A 27,267-nucleotide genomic window follows, 5' to 3' on the forward strand; every position below is an offset into this window, starting at 1 on the left:
TTTCAGGAAAATTAAATATATGCAGTAGGCCTCATATTTTTAGCTGACATCAAAATTTGCTTTTAACGAATACTAAATGATTGTATTTGGTGAAGTGAGTCCCCATTAGTAGAAATGGGAGGACAGGTGAAGTAGAAGGAGCCAGCAGAGCTGGTTTATAATCCAGGTTCTACCAGAACCGGTCTGCATCAGGCAGGGTACTGACACAGCCTTGCCACTCAATGCCTAATGTGTAAAAAGAAGGTTTAGTAAGGTTGAAGGCCCCCTCCCTGCCCAAGTGACTCCTTATTTTTGCAAAAGCATTAGGGGTCTTCATTTCAAAGATAAGATTTCTGGAAAATGGGAAGTTTGTGTTGGTGAGGGGAGGGAAATTCTTTAGAATTGAACTTTTCCTTTTGTTTCTGATTGGGTAAAAGGTAGACTTCGATCCCAACAAAACCAAACTGACAGCTCCTCCTTCTGTCTTCTTTGAATTGATAAACAGTAATCAATAATCAGTGGCCCAAGCTGATAATCTGAAAGGTAGCCTCCTTCATCCCTTCTCATATCTACCACATCCAGTGCATTACTCAGTCTAGCTAAGTTTACCAGTTAAGGTTTTATTCTCTCTACATTCCTGTGGTTCAGTTCCTCAGCATTATTGACCTAGTTTTTTACTGTCTCTTGAGACTCTTTCTTATCTCACAATTGGTCTGCCCTCCACAGTGTAGATTAGTGTGAGCTAACATGTAAATATGATCATTACTGCTGTCCTTAATTTTTTTCATTGGCTCCCCTTGGCTTACAGGATAGAAAAATAACCTGGTAGGTTGAAGCGTGATAGCACAGTGATTAGATGAGCATGCTTGGAATCCCAGTTCCCACCAATTATTACCTGTATAACTTTGGGCAAGTTACATAATCTCTCCCTGAATTAATAAGTGTTTGCCTCAGAGGATTGTGAGGGTTACTGAAACCTAACATCTAATAAGTCCTCAATAAATATTAGCTGTTATTGTTCTTATTTCTCAATATTTTTGGCAAGAATGATTGGTTAGAATGTATAAGTGACCACTTCTCTCCCATTCATTTATCTATACTGGAACTGGAACCCAACCGAAAAATTAAAATTGCTGATTTTATGTGTTTAAAGCAGGAACTTTAAAGGGATGTTTACTCAAAGAAACCTAGACAATTTATTCCCGATTTCTTCTGTGGCTCCTGATGCTAATTAGGGCACAAGTAGATTTCCTGTCCAATCTTTCCTTGTCTGTGAAGGTGCATAAAGTCAGTATTAATAAACTACAGTGAATACTGAAAATGAGTTTTCTTGGTGCTTGCTGTACTTAGTGAGATGACTAGTATGGGCAGGTGGCAGAGTCCAGTCACTGGTGCTATTTGGAATGTGTGGTGGCTGTGAAGGTAGTGAATGCTTTTTAACCATGTATGTTCACGTCATAAGCCAGTACCCTCAGATTATGCATCTTTCCTGCTTGCAGTTTCTGGGTAGTATCACTTCCAGGTGCTATTTTCTCCAGTCCCTAGGACTTGATTTCATTTTAATGTGTTGGAATTTCCTTAAAGCTTGATTTCATTGTTTCAGGTTTTTAGATGATACTAATCTAGGGGAAGACTGCCCATGTACAGGAAATTGGCTGACACGTTTTTCCTAACTTTTTGGCAGAGATGTTATTGACCTGAAAAAGACATTGTCAAAAAGATGTATCAACCTAAATAACAAAAGGGAGTCAAGTATTTACTCCAAGGGATTATTGCCTTCTGGTAAAGGGAGGTGTAGATTAATTTTTTATGTGATGCAACATATGGATGGAAGTTATTTTTTTGCATATACATAACCAATTGTTGCATCATTTGTTGAAAAATCTTTTCTATTCACTGAATTTCTTTTGTAGCTTTGTCAAAATCCAGTTATCCATATATGTGTCAGTCTTTTCTGGATTCTCTATTATATTTCATTGATCTATTTGTTTATCTTTGCATCAATGCCACTCACTCAATCTCTGTTACTGGAGGTTCATAATAAGACTTGAAACAAGGCTTATTCTTGTTCTTCTCTTTCAAAATTGTTTTGGCTATTCTGGGTCCTTTGCATTTTAGAATTATAGGATCAGCTTGTCAGTTTCTACAAAAAAAAAAAAAAAGCCGGCTGGTGTGTTCATTGGGGTTGTATTGACACTGAATGTGAGTTTGGGAAGAATTGAAAACACTGTCAAGTCTTCTTATCCAGGAACAAGGTGTCTCTCCATCTCTCCATTAGTTTTAGATCTTCTTTAATTCCTCTAAGCAGTGTTTTGTAGTTTTCAGTATACAGTTCTTTCACATCGTCTGTCCGATTATTCCCTACTTCATATTTTTTGATTCTATTATACATGTAATGTAAATGTAAGGTAAGTGTGAATTCTTAAGAAAACTTAAATTCACAATTGTTGCCAATATTTGTAAATACAGTTGATTTAAGAAAGTTTTAATTGTTATATTATACACGTAACATAATTTACAATTTTAACCATTCTAAGTGTACAGTTCATTAGTATTAAGTATATTTACATTGCGTACAGCCAATCTCTAGAACATTTTCATCTTGTGAAACTGAAACTGTATCTATTAAACGGCTACTCCCTATTTACTCGATCCTTAATAACTACCACTCTAGTAACCACCGTTCTGCTTTCAGTTTCTGAGGTTGACTACTCTAGATAACTCATGTAAGTGAAATCACAGACTTTATCTTTTTGTGACTGGCTTATTTCACTTAGACATGATATCCTTGAGGTTGTTGTTGTTGACACATGTTGTCTTCAAGGCTGTTGAAGGCATGTGTGGCATGCGTCAGGATTTCCTTCCTTTAAGATTGAATATTTCATTTTATGTATATGCCACATTTCCTCCATTTATCTGTTGATGAGCACTTGTGTTGCTTCTGTCTTTTGGCTATGGTGAACGATGTTGCTGGCGTAAGTGTACAGATAACGTCTTTGAGACCCTGTTTTCAATTCTTTTGGATATCTACCCAGAAATCGAATTGTGGCATCACTGGGTAATTCTATTTTTAATTATTTCGGGAACCACCGTTCTGTTTCCTATAATGTCTGCACCATTTTACATTCCCGCCAACAGTGCATAAGGCTTCTAATTTCTCCACATCCTCACCATCCTTGTTATTTTCTGTTGTTTTATTTTTGGTTATGTTTTTGTTTTGGATTGTAGCCATCCTGATGGGTGTGAGGTGATATCTCATGATTTTGATTTTGCATTCATCTAATAATTACTGATGTTGAGCGTTTTTCATATGCGTGTTGGCCATTTGTATATCCTCTTTGGAGAAATGTCTATTCAAGTCCTTTGCCCATTGTTAAATTGGGTTATTTGGATTTTTTGTTGTTGAGTTGCAGAAGTTCCTTATATATTTTGGATATTAGCTCCTTATCAGGTACATGCTTTACAAATATTTTCTCCACAGATTGTCTTTTCACTCTGTTGATTGTGTCCTTTAATACATAGAAGTTTTAAATTATAATAAAGTCCAACTTAAAGTTTGTAATTTTGATGAAGCCCGATATCTATTTTTTCTTTTGTTGCTGATAGTTTTGGAGTCATGTGTAAGAATCCATTACTAAATCCAAGATTTACTTCTGTGTTTTCTTCTAGGAGTTTGTTTTATTGTCTTAGCTGAACTCATTCATCCATTTGAGTCAATTTTTTTATATGGTGTGAGGTAGGGTTCCAAATTTATTCTTTATATGTAGAAATTCAGTTGTCTCAGCACTATTTGTTGATGAGACTGTTCTTTCCCCATTGAATAGATTTGGCGCTGTTGCCAAAAATCAGTTGGATATAATCAGTTTATTTGTGGACTCTCAATTCTATTCAGTTGACGTATGTGACAATCTCTCTCTGTCTTTTGCTTCTATGTTGGCAAGTCACTGACTGTTGGGATCATGTGTGGGACAACTGGTAACTTTCAACTTTATCTTTTTCCAGTTGACAGCAGATGACCTGATTGACAAAAGCCATATGCTCTAATTCATCTGAACTTTTCAGGTCAGATTGAGAAAGCAGCTGCGGGGGTTAGTAGAGATTGTCCTTTTGCCCAGGTGCACACAAGCCAGGCCAGTCTCCTTAGTGTGGGGAGAGGAATGGATGAGTAAGTAAACGTCTGCACTTTGCTTTGCCCGAGGAACTGTCTACAGTTGACTCCTTTTACCTCTTACTCAGGTTGCTACAGTTCAGGCTACCTGCCAGAAACATATCTGTGCTAATTCTATTTGTTGAGAAATTGGGGCTCTCTAACAAAGGCAATGTAAGTAATACAGTGGTTAGTAACACCCACTCTGGAGGTATGTGACTCTCTAGATGGAATAGGAATACCAGCTTAGGCAGTTACTCAGGCAGGTCAAATACCAGCTTAAGCATTTGACTTAGGCAAATTAATTAAATTATATTCATCCAAGGTGGGTTTTTTTTTGTTTTTGAAAGGTATCTTTTACTTTCAATTTTTTTTAGTTATAACTTTTTATTTTTATTTTTTATTAGTTTCAGGTGTACAAAACAACATAATGATTAGACATTTACACTCCTCACAAAGTGATAACCGCCTCCCCAATCTATTGCCCTTCTGACATCGTATATATCTATTACAATACCATTGACTATGTTCCCTATGCTGTACTTTACATCTTTACATCCCGTAACCATGTGTGTATAGTAGCATTCAATATTATTTTATATTAATTGTAGGTGTACAGTGCAGTGGTTAGGATTTATATAATTTATGAAGTGATTCCCTCCCCCATAAATCTAGTACCCATCTGACACCATACATAGCTTTTGCAACATTATTGACTATCTCCCACATTCTGTACTTCACTTCCCTGTGACTATTTTGTGACTACCAATTTATGCTTCCTATTCCCTTCACCTTTCTCACCCATTCGCCCCAACCGCTGTTCCATCTAGCAACCATCCGTTCTCTATTACCGTATTTGCCGGCGTATAAGACGACTGGGCCTATAAGACGACCCCCTAACATTTCCACTCAAAATACAGAGTTTGTTATATACTCGCCGTATAAGACTACCCCCTCTTCCGCACACCTTCCACACACCAAATAACTTTCAGTTTAAAATTTGCATCATACTTCTTTCTTTTGGCTGGTGCCATGATAGGGATGATAGGGGTTTGACTGGTCGACATTTTCTATGCTGTACTGTACAATGGTGCAGTATTGTGGTTGGCTGTTGGCTGTATACAAAGCCTGATTTGATTGGTCCCTGCTCCCTGTTTGCCCGCCCTGTCACTATAGCAGTCTGGTCCACCCTTGCATCAGCATCTCCCTGGGACCTCACTAGTGCGCAAGTGCGAGCTCTTCAACATTCTAACAGGCACCATGATAGCGCAAAATCGCGAATCTTCAATGCATATGTAAAGAAATATACGGTAACCCGAATTTACCACACTCGCAAAATCGCACACAGCCGACCATACACCCAGTATGGTATCGCGATTCGCGATTTTGCACTATCATACTGGGTGTATGCTCGGCTGTGTGCGATTTTGCGAGTGTGGTAAAATCGCATAACAGCAAAATCGCATAACAGCCGAGCATACACCCAGCAGCGCTGTTGATGCCTGAACGGTATGTGGAATGAAGTGGGCGGGCATCAGGAGGCCACTATGGCACGGGGCAAGCACTATGGGCAGTCTATCTGAAGTGTACCTGGCGTATAAGACGACCCCCCCCACTTGGAGGCATATTTTTCGGGGCCAAAAAATCGTCTTATACGCCGGCAAATACAGGTAGTCTATTTCTGTTTTGTTTGTTTGTTTGTTCTGTTGTTTAGATTCCACATATAAATGAGATCATACAGTATTTGTCTTTCTCAGTCTGACTTATTTCACTTAACTTTATATCTTCTAGGGCCATCCATATTTTTGCAAATGGTAAGATTTCATTCCTTTTTATGGCAGAGTAATACTCCGTTGTATAAATGTAACACAATTTCTTTTTTTTTTAATTAGTTTCAGGTATACAAAACAACATAATAGACATTTAAACCCCTCATAATTACCCCCCCAAGTTACTACCCCTCTGACATCTTATATAGCTGTTACAATACCATTGACTATCTTCCCTATATTGTACTCCACCTCTCGTGGCCATATATATATATGTATTTAGTTATAGATGGCATTCAATATTATTCTACTTCAGCTTCAAGTATGTAGCATATTGGTCAGGCATCTACATAGTCTGTGAAGTGCTTGATAAGTCCAGTGCCCATCTGGCACCTTACATGATCTTTACAACATTGTTGATTATATTCCCCATACTGTATTAACTACCAATTTGTATTTCTTAATGCCTTCACCTTTTACACCCTGCCCCAAATCCCTTTTCCAACTATCACCCTGATAGATCTAGTACCCATCTGACACCATACATAGTTACTACAATATCATTGACTGTATTCCTTATACTGTACCCTACATCCCCATGACTATTGTGTAACAACCAATTTGTACTTCTTAATCCCTTCCCCTTTCACCCATCCTTAACCCCTGCCCGTCTTAAAGAAGTCCCTCTAAGAGTCCTTGTAATACTGTTTTGGTGGTGTTGAACTCCTTCAGCTTTTTCTTGTCTGGGGAGCTCCTTATCTGTCCTTCAATTCTAAATGATAGCTTTGCTGGGTAGAGTAATCTTCGTTGTGTGTCGTTGCTTTTCATCACTTGGAATATTTCCTGCCACTCCCTTCTTGCCTGCAAAGTTTCTGTTGAGAAATCAGCTGACAGTCTTATGGGGGCTCCCTCGTAGGTAACTAACTGCTTTCTTCTTGCTGCTTTTAAGATTCTCTCTTTGTCTTTAACCTTTGGCATTTTAATTGTGATGTGTCTTGGTGTTGGCCTCTTGGGGTTTATCTTGTTTGGGGCTCTATGTGCTTCCTGGGCTTGAATGTCTATTTCTTTCACCAGGTTAGGGAAGTTTTCTGTCATTATTTCTTCAAATAGGTTTTCAATTCCTTGCTCTCTCTTTTCTCCTTCTGGTCCTCCTATAATGTGAACATTGGCACGCTTGATATTGTCCCAGAGGCCCCTTAAACTCTCCTCAATTTTTTTGGATTCTTTTTTTCTTTTTGCTGTTCTGGTTGGGTGTTTTCTGCTACCTTATCTTTTACATCACTGGTTGAATCCACTGCTTCATCTAATCTACTTCTGATTCCTTGTAATTTATTCTTCATTTCCATTATTGTATATTTATTTTTGACGGGTTCTTTTTCATGGTTTCCATCTCCATTTTTATGCTTCCTATATCTCTGTTAAAGTTCTCCCTGAGGTCACTGACCATTCCTTATAACCAGTGTTTGGAACTCTGTGTCTGCTTATCTCCATTTCACTGAGTTCTTTTTCTGGAGCTTTGTTTTGTTCTTTTATTTGGGACGTGTTTCTTTCTCTCCCCATTTTGGCTGCCTCCCTGTGTTTGTTTCTATGTATTAGGTAGGGCTGCTATGTCTTCCGGTCATGGTAGAGTGGCCTTATGAAGTAAGTGTGCTGAGGGGTTCAGTGGTGCAGTCTTTCTGGTCCCCTGAGCCACACAATCCAGGTATGTCCATTGTGTGGGTTGTGTGTGCCCTCTTGTAGTTGAGCCTTGGTGATAATTGCTCATCAATAGGAGGGACTGACCCTTGTGGTGCAGGGGCTGATCCTATGGAGCGGGATCTGCCGCAGCAGGACTCGTATCTGCCTAATCCACCCCTTGGGTGTGTCATTCTAGGAGGTGGCTGGGTGATGCTCCAGTTTGTTTTGACGCTGGCCCCTGGGGGAGCCAACCCCAGGACCACCTTTGAGGGGATCCACTGTAGATCAAGTTCAACCACAGCCGGTGTCCCACCCAGGGCCACCCAGCAGGAGCCACAAAGAAATCTGCAGGTGGCTGCTGCCCGTGCTGTGCTTGGAAGCGCTTTGAGAGGCCAAGTCACGAACCAAGGCCAGCCGCCACTAGTGCCGGCTTCGGGCTGCTCAGCCAGAGGAAATGTACCACAATTTCTTTATCCAATCATCTATTGATGGGCATTTGGGTTGTTTCTATATCTTGGCTATTGTGAATAGCACTACAGTAAACATAGGGGTGCATATATTATTTTGAATTAGCATTTTGGGTTTCTTTGGATAAATACCCAGGACTGGAATTGCAGGGTCATAATGTAGTTCTATTTTTAATTTTTTGAAGACCCTCCATACTGTTTTCCATAGTGGCTGCACCAATTTGCAATCCTGCAAACAGTGCATGAGGCTTCCCTTTTCTCCACATCCTTGCCAACATTTGTTTGTTGTTTTATTGATAGCCATTTTGACAGGATTGAGGTGGTATCTCATTGTGGTTTTTATTTGCATTTCTGTGATGATTAGTGATGTTGAGTATCGTTTCATATGTTTATTGGTCATCTGTATGTCCTCTTTGGAGAAATGTCTGTTCAGGTCCTCTGCCCATTTTGTAAATTGGATTGTTTTATCGGTGTTGTTTATTATTAATTTTGGATATTAGCTCCTTATCACATGTATCATTGGCAAATATCTTCTCCCATTCAGTAGAATGTCTTTTTGTTTTGTTGAATTTTATCTTTGCTGTGAAAAACTGTAGTTTGAGGTTGTCCCACTTGTTTGTTTGTTTGTTTTTGTCTCTCTTGATCAAGGATATATATCAGTAAAAATATTACTAAAAGTAATGTCTGAGAATTTACTTCCTATATTTTCTTCTAGTTTTGTGGTTTCTGGACTTACATTTAAGTTTAAACCATTTTAAGTTTATTTTTATATATGGTGTAAGAGGATGGTCAGTTTTATTTTTATTTTTTTGCGTGTATCTGTCCAGTTTTCTCAGCACCATTTATTGAATAGACTGCCTTTTCCCAGTGTAAATTCTTGCTTCCTTTGTCGTAGATTAAATAATGACCATACAGGGATGGATTTATTTCTGGGCTCTCTATTTTGTTCCATTGATCTATGTGTCTGTTTTTATGCTAATATTACGGTGTTTTGATTACTATGGCCTTGTAGTATAATTTGATATCAGGTGGTATGATACCTCCAGCTTGGTTCTTCTTTTTCAGGATTGCCATGACTATTTAGTTTAGGTCTTTTATGGTTCCATATAAATTTTAGAAGTATTTGTTCTAGTTCTGTGAAAAATGCCATTGGTATTTTGATAGGGATTGCATTGAATCTATAGATTCCTTTGGGTAGTGTGGACATTTTAAATATATTCTTATTCATGAGTGTGATATATGTTTCTATCTTTTTTTATGGTTCTGCAAATTTTTTAATTTTACAATGCACCATAGACATTTTTCCATGCAACGGATGAAAATCTGCTACTGTAACAGAGGGCTGCAGCTGGATAATGAGAGTGACACCTAAAGCACAGTATTAGCAAAAGGTTAAAGCCCAGGGCCTGGCAAATGCCTGCCGGAACACTACACAAAAAGAATGTCTTCAAAGCCCCTTTGTGGGGCCTGCAGCCAACCCCTGAGTTTCCTTGGGCCCCTCGAGTGGAAGGGGTCCTGTAAACTTTTTTGCAACTGCATAAACCTCCCCAATTTCTGTCTGGTTTTCTTCACCTCAACCTCTACCCTAGCCATCTTGTCAAATTCTCTTATCTCCTCATTGCTCAAATGCATATCATGAGTGTCCTCTTTGTATTCCTTGAGGCACTGCGCCAGCCCCTGTTGGCTTTTCTTTTGGTTTTTCTGGGTACATCATCCCCAGCTGGGCACTTTCCTGCAGTCTTTGGTTCCGTGGCTCGTTTTCCTTCTTTTGGCTTTCCCTCATTCTCTGGTTTTCCTCCTTCTTTTGGTTTTTCCTCGTTCTCTGACTTTCCCTCTTCTTTTGTCTTTCCCTCCTCTGGCTTTTCTTTATCTTTAAGTATTTCCTCATCTTCTGTCTTTCCCTTGTTTTCTTTTTCTCTTTTTCCCTTGTTTTCTCTTTTCCTCATTTTCTGACTTCTCCTTATCTTCCAGAGTGCGAGCTGCTACTAGCTTTCCCTCATCCTGTGGCTCTTCTTGGTTTTCCATCTTTACTTGCTTCTCAGGCGCTGCTTCATTTTAATTGCAGAAGTTTTCCATGTTTAGATATCCCCTCCTTTTCCTGTCCTGCGGGATTTCTGGATAGCTTCCTCCTCCTTTTCTAGGCTAGCCGAGTACTGAGAACAACAGACACGCAGACCCGAAAGAACCTGGAGCAATAGTTAGGAGCTTGCAGATGGCTCAGGGTCCGACGGCAGCGGAGGTTGTTTGTATCTTCTTTGGTCCGATGGCAGCGGAGGTTATTTGTATCTTCTTTAATTTCTCTCTTCAATGTATGATAATTTTCTGAATACAGGTCTTTCGCTTCCTTGGTTAAATTTATTCCTAAGTATTTTTTTTTTTTTGGTGCAATTGTAAATTGGATTGTTTTCTTAATTTTTCTTTTTGATAGTTCATTGTTGGTGCATAAAAATGCAACCAATTTTTGAATATTAGTTTTGTATCCTGCTACTTTACTAAATTCATTTATCAGTTGTAATAACTTTTTGATGGAATCTTTGGGGTTCTCCATGTATATAGTATGTCATCTGAAATAATGACAATGTTATTCTTCCTTTGTAATTTGGATGTCTTTTATTTCTTTTTGTTGTCTGATTGCTGTGGCTAGAACTTCAGTACTATGTTGAATAAAAGTGATGAAAGTAGGCACCTTTGTCTTATTCCTGATCTTAAGAGGAATGCTTTTAGCTTTTCCCCATTGAGTATAATATTAGGTGTGGGTTGGTCATATATGACTTTTATTATGTTGAGATATATTCCCTCTATTCCAGCTATGCTGAGAGTTTTTATCATAAATGGATGCTGGATTTTGTCAAATGCTTTTTCTGCATTTAGTGATATGATTATATGACTTTTATTTTTCATTTTGTTTATGTGATGTATCACATTAATTGATTTGCAGATATGAACTAACCTTGCATACCAGGAATGAATCCCACTTGATTGTGATGTATGATCTTTTAATTCTATTGCTGAATTTGGTTTGCTAATATTTTGTTGAGGATTTTTGCATCTATGTTTATCAGGAATATCAGCCTATAATTTTCTTTTTTTGTAATGTGTTTGTCTGGTTTTGGAATCAGGGTAATGGTGGCCTCATAAAATGAGTTTGGGAGCCTTACCTCCTCCTGGGTGTTTTGGAATAGTTTCAGGAGAATAGGTGTTAATTCTTTTTTGAATGTTTGGTAATATTCACCTGTGAAGCCATCTGGTCCAGGACTTTTGTTTGTTCGGAGCTTATTGATTACTGATTCAATTTTGTTGGTAGTAATCAGTCTGTTCAGATTTTCTGTTTCTTCTTGATTAATCTTTGGAAGATAGTATGCTTCTAGGAATTTGTCCATTTCTTCCACATTGTTCAATTTGTTGGTGTGTAGCTGCTCATAGTATTTTCTTAAAACTTTTTGTGTTTCTGTGGTGTCAGTTGTCACTTCTCCTCTTTCATTTCTGATTTTATTTATTTGGGTCCTCTCTCTTGTTTTCTTGAGTCTGGTTAAAGGTTTGTTAATTTTGTTTATCTTTTCAAGAAAAACAGCTCTTGGTTTCATTGATCTTTAGTATTGCTTTTTTAGTCTCTGTTTGATTTATTTCTGCTGCAATCTTTGTTATTTCATTCCTTGTATTCTCTTTGGGCTTTGTTTGCTGTTCTTTTCCCAGTTAGATGTAAAGATAAACTGTTGATTGGAGTTTTTGTGTGTTTCGTTAGGCCTGCATTGCTATGAATTTCCCTCTTAGGACTGCTTTTGCTGTCCCACAAATTTTAAGTCCTGTGTTTTCATTTTCATTTGTCTCACGGTATCTTTATTTCTTCCTTGATCTCGTTGTTGACTCACTCATTAATTTGTAGCATGTTATTTAGTCTCCACGTGTCTGTGTGTTTTTTCAGTCATTTCTTGTAATTGATTTCTAGTTTCATACGATCGTGGTTAGAGAAGACACTTGATGTAATTTCAGTCTTCCTAAATTTATTGAGACTTGTTTTGTGGCCTAACATGTGGTCTATCTTGGAAAATATTCTATGTTCACTTGAAAAGAATTTATGTTCTGCTACTTTGAGGTGAAATGCTCTGAAAATACCAATTAATTACGTCTGGTCTAGTGTCGTCATTTAAGGCCTCTGTTTCCATGTTGATTTTCTATCTGGAAGATCTGTACATTGGTGTGGTGGGGTGTTAAAGCTCTACTATGATTGTTTTACTGTTGATCTCTCTCTTTATGTTGGTCAATATTTGTTTGACATTTAGGTACTCCTATGTTCAGTTCATAGATGTTTACTAGAGTTATGTCCTCTTGTTTGATTGATCCCTTTGTTATTATGTAATGTCCTTTGTCCCTTATTATAGTCTTCGTTTTAAAGTCTTTTTTTTTGTCAGATGTAAGTATTGCTATCCCAGATTTTTTCTTGTTTGCATTTTTGTGAAATACCTTTTTCCATCCCTTTATTTTCAGTCTGTGTGTGTCTTTTGATCTGAGATGGGTGTCTTGTAGACAGCATATGCATGGGTCTTGTTTTCTTGTCCACTCAGCTACCCTATGTCTTTTTATTGGAGCATTTAATCCATTTACATTTAAAATGATTATTGATAGTTACATAGTTATTGACATTTTATTAATCATATTTTTAATTTTGTTTGGTTGTTTTTTTTCTCTTCCTCTGCTTAAAGAAATCCTTTTAACATTTCTTGTAACACTGGCTTGGTGGTAATGAATTCCTTCAGCTTTTTCTCGTCTGGGAAGCTCCTATCGCTCCTTCAATTTTAAACAATAGCCTTGCTGGGTAGAGTTGTCTTGATTCTAGGCCCTTATTTTCCATCACTTTGAATATCTCCTGCCACTCCCTCTGGCCTACAAAGTTTCTGTTGAGAAATCTGCTGATAGTCTTATGGGAGCTCCCTTTTGAGTAACTAGATGTCTTTCTCTTGCAACTTTTAGGATTATCTCTTTGTCTTAACGTTTGTCATTTTGACTGTGTTGTGTCTTGGTGTGGGCCTGTGTGGGTTCATGTTGTTTGTGACTCTACACTTCCTGGGCTTGCTTGTATGCCAATTTCCTTCACCAGGTTAGGGAAGTTTTTCAGTCATTATTTGTTCAAATTGGTTCTCAAGCCCTTGCTCCTTTTCTTCTCCTTCTGGTACCCCTGTGATGCAAGTATTATTATACATGATGTCCCAAAGTTCCCTTCAGCTGTATTCATTGGCTTTTATTTTATTTTATTTTTATTTCAATTGGGTGTATTCTGCTACCTTGTCTTCTAAATCGCTGATTCGATCCTCTGCTTCATCTAATCTGCTGGTGATTCCTTCTAGTATGTGGTTTTTTATGGGTTTTTTGGAGTTTAATACATGTTTATTAACATTCATATGTACAAGGTCCTTTGGACGGAGTGAGGTAAGTCCCCATCATTCTCTAGAAGAGCATATACTCCAATTATGTAGACAAGACTAAATACATATTTGAACTGTGGTGTTCAAATTTTTCCAAAAAAAGTGTAAAGCTTTTGGTATGGTCTAAATGTTTGTGTCTCTCCCCCTGAAATTTATATGTTGAAACCCTAATACCTAATGTGATGGGGTTAGGAGGTGAGGTCTTTGGGGGTGCTTAGGTGATGAGGGTGGAGCCCTCATAAATGAGATTAGTGCTCTTATCAAAGAGACACCTCTAGTGTAGTCTTTATTTCAGTTATTGTATTCGTTATTTATGACTGGGTTTTTTTTTATGGTTTCTATGCCCTTTATGCTTGCTATCTCTTTGTTCAAATTCTCATTGAACTCCTTAAGCATTCTTACGATCAGTGTTTTAGACTCTTGTCTCTGATAGGTTAGTTGCCTCCATTTCAATTAGTTTTATTTCTGGAATTTTCTCCTGTTCTTTTGTTTGGGACATGTTTCTTTGTTTTCTCATTTGGGCTGCTGCTTTGTGTTTGCTTCTATGTATTAGGTAGTTATCCTATATCTATCTCTCAGTCTCTGTTGGGTGGCCTTATGTACTATGTGTCCTGTGTGGTCCAGTGGCACCATCTATCTGGTCTTTTGTGCGTGTGTTTCAGGAGTGTATCTTGTTGTGTTGTGTGTATTCTCCTATTGTAGTTGAGCCTAGATTGTTTTTGGCACATTGGTGGGATTGACTCCCAGGCTGACTGAGGATTGACTACAAGCTGCTGTGTGGGAGCTGAGCCCTCCGAGTGGGATTAGCTCATGCTGGCTGTTGTACCTGTTGAGTTCACCCTTTGTGTGTGCTGTTTGTGGGGCTAACCAGGTAGTGCTGTGGTGTGGTGTAAAGCCGGCCTCTGGGCATGTTGTCTCTGGTGTCTCTTGGGAGGGGCTCCCTTGCAAGCCTGTTTTAGCCTTGCCTGTGACTGGCCCAGAATTACCTGATAGGAGCTATGCTGCTACCATGTTTCCCCGAAAATAAGACCAGGTCTTATATTCAATTTTGCTCCAAAAGACGCACTAGGGCCTATATTCAGGGAATGTCATCCTGAAAAATCATGCTAGGGCTTATTTTCCGGTTAGGTCTTATTTTCAGGGAAACATGGTATATGTGGTTGGTTGCTGCCTTTGCTGGACTTGTAGGCATGTGTGGGTGGCCTTGCTGTGAAGTGAGGCCACCAATATTGTGCCTGGGGCAGCTTAGCAAAAGGCCCAGGGCCCCCTATGTCTGCTGCCACCTGCGGCTGCCCATAAGGCCCAGGCATTGAAGGAGCCTCCTTAGGTACGCAGGCAAGACTGGTTGACTTGGTGTTGAAAGTGCCCCTGGCAGTGCAGCCCTAGGTGGGTGGGGCTGAGTTACTGGGAGTTACAGGGTGTAGCTGGTGATTTTTACAAAGTTAATGCACTTTTGGTTCTTTGCACAGGTGCTGGGTCTGTGACCACTTTGCTAAAACACACTGAGAACACTACCGCCAGTCACCAGTTTCCTCAGGCCTGCAGGTCCCTGAGAGCCATCCAAGAGAGGCTGCAGTGCAGTGTGTGGCTCGCTGCTCACCAGCAGTAGTTGCCAGGGCTGCTGCAGGCCCCTCTGCGCTGCAGCTCGTGGGGCAGGGCCGGCCACTCAGTAGCCGACAGGGCCCTTGGTGATGCAGTACTAGCTGTGCGGTGTGCTGATCAAGGCTGCCACCAAGGTGGTGCACAGCCGCATCTGAGGTTTGTCGTCTGGAAAAGTGGGGATAATAATATCTCAAAAGATAAGATTATAGTGAGGATAAAATGATACATAGTATGTGTAATGCGCTTTGATCAGTGCTTGCCACTTTTTCTCTTGCTGTTACAGAATAATATTTGCTTGGGTATAGCTCAGGATCCTTCATAATAGACTGTCCTTGTCCTTCAGAGTGTTTATTTCCATTCTTAATTTTACATTCCATGAAATGGCATTAGGGATAGTTTCTTCTATTGCTACCATGGTTCCCAGCATCTAGCTGCCATATAGTAGAGCTCAACAAATATGTGTTGAATTAATTAGTCGGAGTTGACTATTTTCATTCTTAAAGAATGTTGATAGAGATAAGAATATTTTTGAAAAAGTTCTTGGTGCCTTGTTTTGCTTTAAGTGGGTGGTGGCTGGTAAATGAAGGGTTTGAAAAGTTGAGTGAAAAACAGTTATTTTACGAATATTTAATGAATGCTTAGTCAGTCCAACATGAAAGCCATCTCATTTATCTAATTATTTAATGTTCTGCTGAAAAAAATTTTATAATTTTTGTGGAGAGGTTATTTACCTGGAGAAATAAGCAATAAAATTGTTTTTCCTACTTATATTCCAATATTGTTTGGAGGAAGAGAAGCAAAGCTTTCCGGTATAGTCATTTATTTGGTTTTTAAAACTTTTTGTCTTCTTCATTCTTGTGTTTATATTAGAAACTTTCTGAAAGCTTTATTTTTGATGGAATATTTTACTACCCAGGTTGATATAAATGATGTAGGTATAAAGTAGAAAATGTGTGAATTATTAAAATATTGAGAGCTTATAGTGAAACATGCTTTTCACATATGTGTTTGTAGTGATGACTGAATCTTGTGGCTGCACTTTCCAACTGTGGAGTACTAGTTTTCAATTAGAATATTTTTAAAAATTCTCTTTCTGCTTAGCAGTATAATAGAGCCATCACTTTACACAGTTATAGTTTTGGTTCCTTAGCTTACCCATAAAATTCAAACTAAGATATTTCATTTTCAATAGGTTAACATTGTGCATGATGTAACGATGTACTTGATGATGAGGGGACTTATTATTGCTCACAATCGGAAGACCAGAAATAGTGAGCTTAGTTTAGCAGTTTAATATAACGAAGGATCTGGTGGGCTCATTATATTCATGTGCTCTGCTCTTCCCTGTATACTGCATTTTGGTCTTTCAGGATTGACCTCTTCTGATCTTAAGGTGGTTGACAACAGTAAGTATCACATTCTTACACAACAACACCTCCAAACTGGAAACAGTAATGTTTTGTTATGTCCCTAGAAGAGTGAAAAAAGGTCCATAAACCATAACATTTATTTCCTGTTTACTTTTTAAGATTTATTTTCCCACCACTTTTTCTACTTTTGTTATCATTTAATACCCAGTCCATTTTCAAATTTCCATGATTGACTCAAAATTGCCTTTTTTCCGTTAGTTTATCTGAGTCAAAACCCAAAGCCCACAAGGTTAGTATTTCTTAAATTTCTTTGAATGTATATACTAACATAGCTCTCTCTCCCTTCTTTCTCTTTACCTATATCATTTCTTTTGTTGAAAAAACTGGCTTCTTTGTTTCAAATTTTTTTCTATGTTCTGGGTTTTGCTGTTTAAAAGACCAGAGGAAAGACATTAGTCCCAGAAGAGTGCCTTTTTCCATCTCACATATATTTTGTTGAGTGCTTATTACTGTGGTGGGGTGAGAGAAAAGCTATTTGGGATACAGCATTGAACAAAACAAAAATCCTTTCCTTCATGGCATTTACATTTCCACTCCTGGAGAGGTAGACAATAAAAGGAATCATAAAGTTTGTTAGAAATCCTCTAGAAAACAATAGGGGATAACATGGAGATAGGGATGTGTACGACCTTGGTGGATGTGTAAGATGATGTGTGGCTAAATACAGTCAGAGTCGTGGAAGATGGAGCAAAGGAGCAACATGATCTGATTTACAGTTAAATGGGGCACTCTGGCAAGTTCCCCTGTGATCGTGTTAAGAGATGATAGAGGATTCCATGGGGGAGAACCAGAAAGCAAGAGCATGGCCAAGGACATTTGGCAAGGTTTCTGGATCCATCTGCTGGAAGGACTGACACTAGGTCTAATAGGCTTAGTCATAGGCTGAGGCTGAATAGTGACTAACCATCTCCATTCACTATTCTTTTGGTAAAGGGCTATTGAAAACGTGCTCTTTGAAGGTTGTATTATGTTAAAGGCCTTTTGATTTTTTTTTGTTTTTTGAGTTGTTAGGTGCCTGTGTTTCTTTTTTCTTTTAAACCTTGTAAAATGCCTTTGTTTTGCAAATGTCTCATTGAATGGCATTTAAAATTATTCTTGGTTCTTTCTGAAAAATTTCAGAACTACAAAAACTTAAAAGAATAATAAAATGAGCTATCATATTCTCTTCTAAAGTCAGCAATTAGCATTTTGTAACATTTGCTTCAGAAAATACATATGTACTAATTATTATCTTTTTCTTGCCAATCCATTTAACAGTAACTTGCAGACATCAAGACCATCCAGAGAATTTGGTACCAGTACTAGTGATTATCTAATATATAGTCCATACTCAAGTTTTTTTCCTGTTGTTCCCTTTGCATCCAGGATTCAGTCCCCCACTTGGTTATGACTCTTGTCTCCCTAAACAGACTAGTCCTGTAGAATGGCCCATAGTCTGAATTTGTTTGATCATTTACTCCTGATTAGATTCTAATTAAACCATGCAGATGTACTTTTACCTTTTGATGACTTAAAAATACTCACATAAACATAAGAATGGTGCGAGTTTTACAAAGTTTTGTAAGTATTATTTCTATTTCTACCAAATGCTAGCAGAGTACCTTATCTTGTAATAAGCATTGTCACAGAGTCAAAACCATTAAATTAAGGGGAATTTTAGATTTCATCTCCAGAAGTCACAAACTGCAGAAAACCAGCAGAATAGGCACTGTCTTAAAACAGAAACAGACAGCTGGATATTGACACCTTTAAGGACCCAGGTGATATTTTACTAAAGCTCCAGTGATTTGTATTGATGGGCTGAGTAGAAAGTCTATAATCTTGGTACTTTCTATAATTAGGGAAGACGAAAGAGTCAAGGATACAATAGAATGAAATTTTATCTCAACTATTAAAGATAGATCCTAAGTTTATACTGTGTGTGTGTCTTAGTGGGTGTGTTACCTACCATTTTAGGATAACGGATTTTTTTAAATCTTTGCATTATTTTTCATAATAACTTTCTTTTTTTTTAGCTACAAGGTTTTGGCCGACCAAGTGTATACCATGCTGCTATTGTCATCTTCCTTGAATTTTTTGCATGGGGCCTATTGACAACTCCAATGTTAACTGTAAGTATTATTAAACTGGGTCATAGTTTATGAGAGTCAAAGAGAAGTTCTTAAGCATATGTCCATAGGGCTACATGTCTAAGTATGTGTTTGAGAGTAGCTCTTGATAGTGATTTAAGACTGCTTATTCCATTGGTTTGTTTCCACTGTGTGGACATAACCACCTGCAACAAAACACTTGAGTTGCTCATTAAATATTCCTGGTAGTAAGGCACTCCCACTGAACCAGAATCTTGGTTCAGAATGAATGAACTATATATACCATGTTTCCCAGGTTGTATATTAATTTTTGCTCCAAAAGATGCATTAGGACATATTTTCAGGATATGTCTTATTTTTTTCATGTACAACAATCTACATTTATTCAAATACAGTCATGATGTCTTCTGGAACATTGTCATAACGTACTAAATGCGTCTGTCTGGCTGACGATCTTAACTGAGGCTTATTTTCAGGGTAAGTCTTATTTTCGGGGAAACATGACATTTAGGAAGGTCATTAAGATACCTTAGGCAGAAATTATCATAAAGCTTTGTTGAAGTTCATAAATTACTTTATATGGGTGTATGGCCTTTGAATTAAGAACATAGTAAGTAGGAGATTGGTAAGTACTGTGTAACAATGAAAGTGATAATTCATGTAAGACTGTCCAAATTTTCATTTTGGGTGGCTTACCTACAGCTATCTCTTTGCAGAGACTATATTGAATTTCTTAGAAAGAACTTAGATCTTTGATATATGGTGTGATTGGAGGAAAGAAGATGCTAAAGAAAGATTGGGGTATAGATTTTAGGTGCCTAGTAACTATCTAACACTTAATTTTAATAAAGGTATATATATATATATTTTTTTTTGAGAAAAACATCGATGTTTTAATGAACTTCCTGTGTGGTTTCAAGCTACCAGGACACAGGCCCCTCCAACACCCGTAATCTTCTCTTCAGCTTTTCTGCTGAAGAATTTGGCCTTCACGATGACAGGCTGCTTTGGGAGCTTTCCCTTCCCCAGAACTTTGTAGTAGCCCGATCGGACCACATCAATGATAGGAGCAGCTCCAGTCTTGTTTTTGGCAGCATTTACCCGTGTCTGCTCACTGACCAAGGTCCACAGTTTATCAAGGTTGACAGTTGGGCAGAAGCTCTGGTTCCTCTTTAAGTGGTAATGCCTCATACCAACTTTCCCAAAGTAACTTGGGTGATATTTGTCAAAGTTGATCCTGTGGTGATGCAAGCCACCAGCATTACCGCGGCCTCCTGGGTGCTTCCGGTGCTTGCCGATGCGGCCATGGCCGTGGCTCACGTGGCCCCTAAGTTTCCGGGTCTTCCTCAGTCTGGAGGGCATGTCGATAGCCGAGACGAAAAAAGAATAAAGATATTTTTTAATTGGCCTTAAGTTTCAGCAGTCTTAAATTGTTCTTCAAGTATCATTGGTGGTTAAAATCCTCACCCAGAAGCAAGTCATGATGGTGGAGTAGGTTAGCACTGTGCGTGCCTGCTCCCGTGACCGCATCAAAATTACAACTAAATTGTAGAACAGTCAACCAGGAGAACCACCTGAAGACTAGCTGAATGGAACTCTTATAACTAAGGTTATAAAGAAGAGGCCACATTGAGACCGGTAGGAGGGGCAGAGATACAAAATCAGCTGTTCTATAACCACGTGTTTCAGTTGAGAACTGGGGGTGGGGGATAGCTAAGCTGTATAAAGCTGCAGAAGTCCCCACCAAGGAGCAAGGGATCCCAGCCCCACAATGGGCACTCCAGCCCAGAGATCCAGTGCCAGGAAGAATAGTTCCCACAACAGTGGCAATTCTGTCTGGTCTGGTGAGACGGAGGGCTGCTGGAAACACAGGCATCTTCTTAAAGAGCCCACGCATAGACACACTCACAGTCATTCTCCCTAAGCTCCAGCGAAGGGACAGCAGCTTGAAAGACACCAGATATGACATACAGGGAGAAACCGATTTGTGTGTTTTCAGAGTGAATGTTGCCATTGTCCCTATGTTGAACATTCCCCCCACACAGCTTGCAGGGGCAGGTGAACACCAAATCTGAATCTGCATTTACCTGGTGAACACTGCTAGTCCACTCCCTGATACCCAATTCCAGCCAATTTTTGCACTGCCCTTCGTTACTTCAGCAGGTATGTCTTATGGGTATCCTCAGTCTGCACTGAAAGCTTTCTTAAAAACTCTCCAAGGTCCCTGGCAGGCTGCAGCTGGTCTTGGTTGTGGCCGGTGTAGGTGGCAGACGGCCTTGTTACAGCATGGCCTCACCCATGCACCACCAGGCCCACCACAGGCAGCTGCCAACCATGGATCGTTTGTAGCTCCTACCAGGTGGCCCTGGGCCAGGCAGACAGCGGCTGCCCTCCGCCTATGCTGGATCCCTTCCCAAGAGGCTCCAGTTTCGACACACCCAGTGGCCCATCTCAGACCACAACAGAGAACCAACCATCTGATTAGCTCCACAAACAGCACTCCCAAAGAATGATCTCTGCAGGCACCAGAGCCCTGCTGGGTGAATCCTGCTTTGTGGGAGTTAGCCACTGCTGTATTCATAGCCAGTGCTCTACAGCCAGACAGTCCGAGGGTCAGCCCCACCCATGGACGAGCCAACAGCAGTCAAAGGTCAACTACAACAAGGGAGCACACAATATCCACACAAGTGACACTTCCGCAGCACCTGAATCAGGTGAACAGGGAGACTGTGCGACTGTGCCCCACAAATCAACTGTTGCCTGAGGCCACCCTGCCAAGACTGGGAGATGTAGTAGCAGATCTACCTAATACATAGAAGCAAACAGTGAGGCAGCCAAAAGGAGGAGACAAACATGTCCTAAATGAAAAAACAGAGCAAAACCAGAAAAAACTAAATGAAATGGAGGGAAGCCATCCATCAGATACAGAGTTCAAAACACTGGTTATAAGGGTGCTCAATGAACTTAGGGGAAGAATAGATCAACTACTTGTGATTCTCAGTGAGAACTTCAACAAGAGATAGTAAACAAAAAAGAACCAGTCAGAAATGAAGAATACAATAACTGAAATGAAGGATACACTAGAAGGAATCAACAGTAGATTAGATGAAGCAGAGGATTGAATCAGCTACTTAGAAGACAAGATAGTGGAAAACACCCAATCAGAATTTCAAAGAGAAAAAAGAATTTAAAAAAGGGACCTCTGGGAAAACATCAAATGTACCAACATTTACATCCTACGAGTACCAGAAAGAGAAAACAGAGAGCAAGGGAATGAAAACCTATTTGATGAAATAATGATTGAAAACGTCCCTAATCTAGTGAAGAAAATAGGCATAAAAGCCCCAGAAGTGCAGAGTCCCAAACAAGTGATTCCAAAGAGGCCTACACATCATAATTCAATTACCAAAGGTTAAAGGCAACCGCAGTTTAAAAGCAGCAAGAGCAAAGCAATTAGTTACCTACAAGGGAGCTCCCTTAAGATGTCAGCTGATTTCTCAACAGAAACTTTACAGGCCAGAGGGGTTTGGCACATATTCAAAGTGATGAAAAGCAACCAAGACTACTCTATCAAGCAAGGCTATCATTTAGAATCCAAGGAGTGATAAAGAGTTTCCCAGACAAGAAGAAGCTTAAGGAGTTTATCACCACCAAATCAGTATTATAAGAAATGTTAGACTTTTTAAGAACAAGGAAACAAAATAACATAGATATGAATAATAAAATGGCAGTAACTACATACCTATCAATAATCACTTCAAATGTAAATGGATTAAATGCTCCAGTCAAAGGACAGGATGGCTGACTGGATAAAAAAACAAGATCCCTACATAATGCTGTCTACAATAACCAACTTCAGATTGAAAGACAGGCACAGACTGAAAGTGAAGAGATGGAAAAGATTTCATGCAAATGGAAATGAAAAAAAAACTGGGATAAGGGGGTGGGTGATGAGGGTAAGGGGGATCAAATATATGGTGATGGAAGGAGAACTGACTCTGGGTGAACACACAATGGGATTTATAGATGATGTAATACAGAATTGTACACCTGAAATCTATGTAAATTTACTAACAATTGTCACCCCAATAAATTTAATTAAAAAAAAAACTGGGATAGCAATACATATGTCAGACAAAATGGACATTAACAAAGGCTATAACAAGAGACAAAGACACTTCATAATGATAAAGGGATCAATTCAACAAGAGAATATAACCCTTGTAAATATTTATGCACCCAATGAAGGAGCACCTAAATATATAAAACAAATATTGACCAACATAAAGGGAGAGATCCATTGTAATACAATCATGGTAGGGAACATTAACACCCCCACTAATATCAATGGACAGATCATCCAGAAAGAAAATTCATAAGGAAACAGCAATATTAAATGACATTTTAGACTAGATGGATTTCGTTGATATTTTAAGAGCAGGTCACACCAAAGCAGCAGAATACATATTTTTTTCAAGAGCATGTGAAACATTATCCAGGATAGACCACATGTTTGGCCAAAAACAAGTCTCAGTAAATTTTTTTTTCAATTAAAGTTTATTGGGATGACAATTGTTAGTAAAATTATATAGATTTCAGGTGTACAATTCTGTATTACATCATCTATAGATTGTATTGCGTGTTCACCACCCAGAGTCAGTTCTCCTTCCATCACCATATATTTGATCCCCTTTGCCCTCATCTACCACACTCCTACCCCATTACCCTCTGGTAACCACTAAACTATTGTCTGTGTCTATGAGGTTTTGTTTCTCGTTTGTCTTGTTCTTTTGTTGTTTTTGGTTTATATACCACATATCAGTGAAATAATATGCTTCTCTGCTTTTTCTGTCTGACTTATTTCACTTAGCATTATAATCTCAAGATCCATCCATGTTGTCACAAATGGTCCTATTTCATCTTTTCTGACTGCCGAATAGTATTCCATTGTGTATATATACCACAACTTCTTCATCCATTCATCTGTCGAAGGACATTTTGGTTGTTTCCATGTCTTGGCAGTGAACATTGGAGCAAACTTGTCTTTATGGATAAATGTTTTCATATTTTTTTGGTAGATAACCAGAAAAGGGATTGCTGGGTCATATGGTAATTCTATTTGTAATTTTTTAAGGAACCTCCACACTGCCTTCCATAGCGGCTGCACCAGTCTGCATTCCCACCAAAACAGTGTATGAGGGTTCCTTTTTGTCCACAGCCTCTTCAACACTTGTTACTATTTGTCTTGTTGATGATAGCCATTTTAACTGGGGTGAGGTGATATCTCATTGTGGTTTTTATTTGCATTTCTCTGATGATTAGTGATGTTGGGCATTATTTCATATATCTATTTGTCATTTGTATGTCCTCTTTGGAGAAATGTCTCTTCAGGTCCTCTGCCCGTTTTTCAGTTGGGTTGTTTTTTTTTGTTGTTGAGTTGCATGAGTTCCTTGTATATTTTGGATATTAGCCCCTTATCGGAGGCAATGTTTGCAAAAATCTTTTTCCATTCGGTTAGTTGCCTCTTTATTTTGTTGATGGTTTTGTTTTGTTTTGTTTTTTTGCTGTTCAGAAGCTTTTAAGTTTGATATGGTCCCATTCATTTATTTTAGCTTTTACTTCCCTTGCCTTTGGAGTCAAATTCATAAAAGTCTCAGTAAATTTAAGAAGACTGAAATCCTATCAAGCATCTCCTTCAACCACAATGGTAGGAAATTAGAAATGAATTACAAGAAGACAGCTGAAAAACACACAAACATGTGGAGATTAATTAACATACTACTAGACGATGTATGGGTTAATAATGAAATCAAGGAAGAAATCAAAAGATACCTTGAAACAAATGAAAACGGAAACACAATGACCTAAGATCTGTGGGACACAGCGAAAGCAGTCTTAAGAAGGAAACTCATAGCAATACAAGCCTACCTCAAGAAACAAACATTTCAAATAAACTATAACCTTACACCTAAAATAAATAATAAAAGAACAAACAAAGCGCAGAGTGAGTAGAAGGAAAGAAATAGTAAATATAAGAGTGAAAATAAATGCAATAGAATAAAAAATAAAATTTCAAAAGATCAATGAAACCAAGAGCTGCTTCTATGAAAAGATGAACCAAATTGAGAAACCGTTAGCCAGACTCATCGAGGAAAAAAAGAGGAAGGACCCAAATAAATAAATTAGAAATGAAAGAGAAGTGACAGCTGATACCACAGAAATACAAAGGATTTTAAGAAAATTCTAACATTTATATGCCAACAAATTGGACAACCTGGGAGAAATGGATACATTACTAGAACAGTCTTCCAGTCTTGAGTCAAGAAGAAACAAAGTCTGAACAGACCGATTACTACTAACAGACCGATTACTACTAACAGAATCAAATCAGTAATCACAAATGCCCATCAAACTAAAATCCTGTACCTGATGGCTTCACGGGTGAGTTTTACCAACCATCTAAAGAATAATTAACACTATCCTTCTCAAACTTTTCCAAAATATTCAAGAGGAGGGATGACTCCCAAGCTAATTTTATGAGACTGGCATTATCCTGATTCCAAAACCAGACAAAGATACTACAAAAAAGAAAAAAAGAAAACAGAAAGAAAGAAATGAAAGGGGGGAAGGTAGTAGATGAGGGTAAAGGGGATCAAATATATGGTGATGGAAGGAGAACTGACTCGGTGGTGAACACACAATGGGATTTGTAGATGATATAATACAGAAGTGTACACCTGAAATCTATGTAAATTGACTAACAATTGTCACCCCAATAAACTTTAATTAAAAAAATAAAGAAAAGGAAAAACAAGTAAATTAAAGGCCAATACCCTTGATGAACATGGATGCAAAAATGCTCAACAAGATACTAGCAAACCGAATTCAGCAATACATTAAAAACATCATAAACCATGATCAAGTGGGATTCATTTTTGGGATGCAAGTTTGGCTCAATATCCACAAATTAAAATTGGCTCAATATCCACAAATTAAACAAAACAAGGATGTCTATATTTATTCAATGTAGAATCGGAAGTCCTAACCATGGGAATCAAACAAGAAAAGTAGTAAAAGGCATCCAAGTTGGAAAGGAAGAAGTAAAACTGTCATTATTTTCAGATGACATGATACTATATAGAGAGAACCCTAAAGACTCCATCAAAAAACTTATTGGCGCTGATAAATGAATTCAGTAAAGTAACAGGATACAAAATTAACATTTAGAAACTGGACGTATTTTTATACACCAATAATGAACTATCAGAAAGAGAAATTAAGAAAACAATCCCATTTATAATTGCATTTAAAAATATCTAGGAATAAATTTAACCAAGTAGGTAAAAGACCTGTACTGAGACCATTATAAGACATTGAAGAAGGTACAAAAAATGGGAGTACATACTGTGCTCATGAATAGGGAGTATTAACATCGTTAAAATGTCCATACTGTCCAAAGCAATCTATAGATTTATTGTAATCCCTATCACAATACTAATGGTATTTTTCACAGGAGTAGAACAAATAACTCTAAAATTTATATAGAACCACAAAAGACCCCCAATAGCTTCAGCAATTTTGAGAAAGAACAAAGTTGGAGGTATCATGCTACCTGGTATCATAGTATACTACAAGGCTACAGTAATAAAAACGGCATGGTACTGACATAGAAAGAGACACATAGATCAATGAAACAGAATAGAGAGCCCAGAAATAAACCCATGTCTATATGGTCAGTTAATCAAAGACAGTCTCTTCAATAAATGGTGTTGGCAAAACTGGACATAGACATGCAAAAAATGAAACTAGATCACCTTCTTACACTATATACAAGGATAAACTCAAAATGGATTAAAGACTTAAATGTAAGACCTGAAACCATAAAATTCCTAGAAGAAAACATAGGCAGTACACTGACATTGCTCTTAGTAATATTTTTCTGTCAAGGGAAACAAAAGAAAAAATAAACGAACGGAACTACATCAAACTAAAAAGGTTTTGCACAGCAAAGGAATCCACCAACAAAACAAAAAGACATCCTACCAAATGAGAGAAGATATTCACTAATGATACATCCAATAAGGGATTAATATCCAAAATTGATAAAGTCATACAACTTAACACCAAAACAAACAAACAATTCAATTAAAAAATGGTCAGAGGACGTGAATAAACATTTCTCCAAAGATGACATACATATGACCAATAGACATATGAAAAGATGCTCAGTGTCACTAATCATCAGAGAAATACAAATTAAAACCACAATGAAATATCACCTCACACCTGTTAGGATGGCTATCATCAATAAATCAGCAAACAACAAAGGTTAGCAAGGTTGTGGAGAAAAAGGAACCCTCGTGCACTGTTCGTGGAATTGCAAATTGGTATAGCCACCATTGAAACAGTATGGAGGTTTTTCAAAAAACTAAAAATAGAACTACATTATGAGCCAGCAGTTCCATTTCTGGGTATTTATCCCAAGAAATCCAAAACACGAATTGGAAAAGATATGTGCACCCCTGTTTTCATTGCAGCGTTATTTACAATAGCCAAGATATGGAAGCAACCTTAGTGTCCATAAACAGGCAATTGGATAAAGAAGATATGATGTGTTCATAACCCCTGCACGCGCGCGCGCGCACACACACACAATGGAATATTAGCCATAAAAAAGAATGAAATC

The 27,267-nt window shown here is 38.2% G+C and overlaps 2 protein-coding genes and 1 pseudogene across 4 annotated transcripts in view; 1 reads left to right on the forward strand and 2 right to left on the reverse strand.

The window, feature by feature from the left end:
• The window catches only part of MFSD14B (major facilitator superfamily domain containing 14B), a 99,368-nt gene that overhangs the window by 1,194 nt on the left and 70,907 nt on the right, over positions 1–27,267 (forward strand). For both annotated transcript variants that reach the window (XM_081067018.1, XM_081067019.1), the window contains exon 2: positions 18,507–18,602. In XM_081067018.1, coding sequence (XP_080923144.1) covers positions 18,507–18,602 — 96 coding nt within the window. The remainder of the gene's footprint in view (positions 1–18,506; positions 18,603–27,267) is intronic.
• Positions 9,468–10,115, reverse strand: LOC308504909 (annotated as a pseudogene). The gene has a single exon. The product of its transcript is annotated as an uncharacterized misc_RNA (transcript).
• Positions 19,497–21,746, reverse strand: LOC308505212 (large ribosomal subunit protein uL15-like; the record flags this gene model as incomplete). The annotated part of the gene is made up of 1 exon (XM_081067020.1): positions 19,497–21,746. Exon 1 carries the CDS (start codon positions 19,941–19,943, stop codon positions 19,497–19,499), a length of 447 nt encoding a protein of 148 aa, XP_080923146.1. The 5' UTR covers positions 19,944–21,746.

The sequence above is a fragment of the Rhinolophus hipposideros genome (assembly GCF_964194185.1).
Source record: "Rhinolophus hipposideros genome assembly, chromosome: 11".
Taxonomy (NCBI): Eukaryota; Metazoa; Chordata; class Mammalia; order Chiroptera; family Rhinolophidae; genus Rhinolophus; species Rhinolophus hipposideros.